Here is a 3,884-nt window from a genome sequence, read left to right as displayed (position 1 = left end):
AATAATAACAAACAATTCAAATACTAAATAAAAATATTCTTGTGTAAGAAATACATCATGTAATTGAATAATATTAATATGATGAAGTTTTTTCATTATAGAATATTCATTTAATACTACTTTCTCATTTTCTCCTATTTCTTTCATTTTTTGACGGTCAATAATTTTTATTGCATATTTTTGTTTATTGTCTTTTTCTATTACTTCTCTTACCCTTGCAAAATTCCCACTTCCTAAATATCTTCCAATATCATATTTATTTTGTGGTCCTCCTTCTATTTTCTCTTTTTTTTGTTCTTCAAATGGAATAAATATATATGATATACTTCCTTCATCTTTTTGTGGGTCAAGCATTGAGATTTCATCATATAATTTAATTTCTTTTGTTGCCATTCTTTTTCCCATAATTTCATTGTTTATATATGTCCCATTTGTTGATGTATCAATACAAATGTATTTCTTTTCATTTCCTTCTTGTTTAACTTGTATAATGAAATGTCTTGATGAGATTGTAAGATTTCGTATTTTCATTGACGTATTATTTCTTCCAAACAAACTAGTTGTGTCATAAAGTGGAATGGATGGATATTTTGGAGTAGTACATTCTAATACTCCCCATGCAGAATCACTCATTTTGTGTTTTCCAATTCTTTTTCTTATTTTTTGTTTTTATATTTTAGAAAATGAAAAAATATTCTTTTTATCTCCTTGGAAAATCTATTTCCTCATTGACAGAGATAGTTTTTTTCCTAATAAAAATGTTATTGTATTTATTTTAACAAAATAATCTTTATCTTAAAATTAAATGAAAAGTACAAACTCATAAATCACAGTTAATACTTATCATGTCTAACCAAAATGAACAACAATGGGAAAGAGTTCAAGAACAGGTATTTAGAAATTGGATTAATTCATTAGTAAGTCAAAAGGGAATAGGAGTAGTAAATAATATTAAAACAGGATTAACACCTACTTGTTTTAAGGAATTTGCAGAGATATTAGTTGGAAAAAGTATTGGGAAGAAATTAAATAATGGGAATGGAAGAATCTATGATATTAATAACTATTCAGAAATTTTAGGCTTTTTAAAAGAAAATAATATTGATGTTGCAGGATGTTCAGCAGAAAATATGGCAGATAGTGAAAGTGGATATAAATTTATTCTTGGAATGATGTTTTCATTATATAGAAAGTATTGTATTTGTAGAAGTGTTTCAGATGAAAGTAATACATTCAAAACAGGAAATAAAATAGATAATATGATTTGGAATTGGGTTAATGAAAAAGTTCAAGGGTATGGACTTCATGTTGATAATCCATCAACATCATTTGGAGATGGAAGAATCATACTTGCTCTTGTTGATAGTTTTATGGGAAATCAAATTTATCAAAGTTATCAAAATTGTAGTAATGAAGAAAGAGTTAAAAAAGGTATTGAAATGGCACATGAAAATATGGGAATTGAAGAATTATTTAGTGTAGATGAAATAGTAAAATGTCAAACAGATGAACGAGCAATGATGTTATATATCTCATTATTTTCACAAGTCTTTAAAACAAAAGAAATGATGGATAAGCAAAACATGAGTTATGTTTCAAGAGAACGAGAGACAGAAGAAGTTATGAAAAGACAACAACAAGAAATAGAAGAAAAAGAGAAACTTCTTAAACAACAAGAACAAGCATTTGAAGAAGAGAAAAGAGCTATGAATTGTAATCTCCAAGAGCAGATGGAACAACAGAAAATTGAACATCAAAAGGAATTAGAAAGAATGAGACAAGAGCAAGAAAATATGAGATTAGAACAAGAAAAATTAAGACAAGCACAACTAAAAGAATTGGAAGAACAAAAACAACAAATGATGAAAGAACAACAACAAATGAAAGAACAACAAGAACAAGAGAAATTAAGAATGCAACAAGAATTAGAACACAACCAAAAAATGATGGAGGAACAAAAACGAAGAATGATGGAAGAACAAGAAAGAATCAAACAAGAAAGTCAATGTCCACCAATGCAAGGATTTCCACAACAACAACCAATGCAAGAATATCCACAACAACCACCTATGCAAGGATTTCCACAACAACCGCCAATTCAAGGCTATCCACAAGAAAATCAATATCCACCAATACACGAAAATCCACCACAAGCACCAATTGGACAAGGAAATGTTTGTTATGTAGAATTTGGAGGACCTGTTCCACCACAAGCACCTATGGGAATAGGAAACAATGGATATATGGGATTTGGAGCAGCTGACCCAATGGGAGGAAATATTTATCCACCTGGACATCCATTATATGGAGTTAATACAACAACAAGTTATCCATATTACTAATTGAATCATAAAAAGATTTTGATTAGATTTTTACAAAACAAAATGATAAGATGATAAATTCATAATCATAACTCTTAGTTAAAACAATGAAAAGAAAATATATCACCACAATTCTTTCATATCTTCCAATTGAAGAAATAAAAAAAGGAAAATTAATTAATTCTAAATGGTTTAAGATAATTTCTTTAATGAATAGATATTATAGTCTCACTGGAAACCAATGGAATAAACAAACATTAGAATTTAAATATCTTGATTGTTTGACTTTAGTTAAAAATAGAGAACCACTTATTTCTCTTCCAAATTGTCATATCTCTAATTTCCATTTTTATGCACTTTCTCTTTATGGGATTAATGAACTTCAATGTATTGTTTGTCCAGAAAATATCATTCATTTAGAAGTATATTTTATAGACTCTCTTGGACCTATTTGGTTAGGTCAGTTAAAAGCTTTTGTTAATCTCACATATTTGAAGATAATATCATTTATGTATGAAATGGATTGTTCAAATATTCCATTTATTCCTCATTTAAAAGTTTTTAAAACTAAATCAAAAGGTGGAAATGCTTTAGTGTTAATGACTTCTCTCAAAGAACTTGAATGTAAAGATGATATAAACATTCAACATTGTCATGAATTAAAAACTCTCACTCTTCATTTAGATCCATCTCAATTACTTGAAAGAACTTATTCTTTCAATTCTTTAAAGAAATTAAAATCTTTGAAAAGATTAATAATAAAAGACGACTTATTTAAAAGAAGTTATTCTATGTTTGATCTCAATCAATTAGTTAATTATTCTAAACAAATTAAAATTATCTTTATGTTAAAACATGTTGTTATTCCATTCAATTACACTCCATGGTTTGATTATTCTGAAATGACCTTCTGTCTTAAAAACAAATCTACTTTTTCTTTATTAAATTCATTGAATGTGAATGTCAAAAATAAACATATCTTTATGGATCGTTTAGAAATAAGTAGGTGTAATGAACTTAGTATTAATTCTCTTTTAAATTCTATTGAAACTAAAACTATTAAATTTATTGATTGTACTATTTGTTTCAATAAAATCAATTTCTATCCTCTTCAAACGTTAACTTCTCTTTGGATTAAAAGAATGAAATCATTAGACCTTCTTCTATTAAATGAAATGAAACAACTTAATTCTCTTCGTCTTGAATATATTGAAGAAACAAAAAATGTAAAATCTTTATTAGAAAGTGTGTATCTAAAAAACCTCATCATCAAAAACTGTAGAGGAATTTATCTGAAAACAATCGTTAGAATGAAACATTTACTCACATTGGATTATGACCAAAGAGACTTACCAGTTAAAGGACCTTTCAAGAAACTTCTCAACAAATTAAATCTAAATCATAACAATGAATTTCTTAAATATTATACTTACCTCAGACAATTACCAAATTGCAAATACAACTCGGTTCAAATAAATTTCATTCATCCATCACTAACAGACAACTACTATTATTTTAATCATAACATTGAATAACATCTCTTTCTTTAACTGTTTTCTTATT

At 27.0% G+C, this 3,884-nt stretch overlaps 3 protein-coding genes across 3 annotated transcripts; 2 read left to right on the top strand and 1 right to left on the bottom strand.

The window, feature by feature from the left end:
- Positions 1 to 13: 13 nt before the first annotated feature.
- ENU1_006340 (serine/threonine- protein kinase DCAMKL3, putative) lies at positions 14 to 633 on the bottom strand (the record flags this gene model as incomplete). Its single annotated transcript, XM_008856553.1, has 1 exon — positions 14 to 633. A coding segment is annotated over one exon (620 nt), but the record flags the coding sequence as incomplete, so codon positions are not given.
- A 212-nt stretch (positions 634 to 845) lies between these two features.
- ENU1_006330 (calponin homology (ch) domain containing protein) lies at positions 846 to 2,342 on the top strand (the record flags this gene model as incomplete). The annotated part of the gene is made up of 1 exon (XM_008856552.1): positions 846 to 2,342. One exon carries the CDS (start codon positions 846 to 848, stop codon positions 2,340 to 2,342), a length of 1,497 nt encoding a protein of 498 aa, XP_008854774.1.
- Positions 2,343 to 2,428: 86 nt separating this feature from the next.
- Positions 2,429 to 3,856, top strand: ENU1_006320 (hypothetical protein; the record flags this gene model as incomplete). Its single annotated transcript, XM_008856551.1, has 1 exon — positions 2,429 to 3,856. One exon carries the CDS (start codon positions 2,429 to 2,431, stop codon positions 3,854 to 3,856), a length of 1,428 nt encoding a protein of 475 aa, XP_008854773.1.
- Between the last annotated feature and the right edge of the window lie 28 nt (positions 3,857 to 3,884).

Source organism: Entamoeba nuttalli (genome assembly GCF_000257125.1).
Source record: "Entamoeba nuttalli P19 unplaced genomic scaffold asmbl_2038, whole genome shotgun sequence".
In the NCBI taxonomy this organism is placed as follows: Eukaryota; Evosea; order Mastigamoebida; family Endamoebidae; genus Entamoeba; species Entamoeba nuttalli.
The sequence above is the reverse complement of the archived record's forward strand: the minus strand, read 5'-3'. Positions and strand labels throughout refer to the sequence as shown.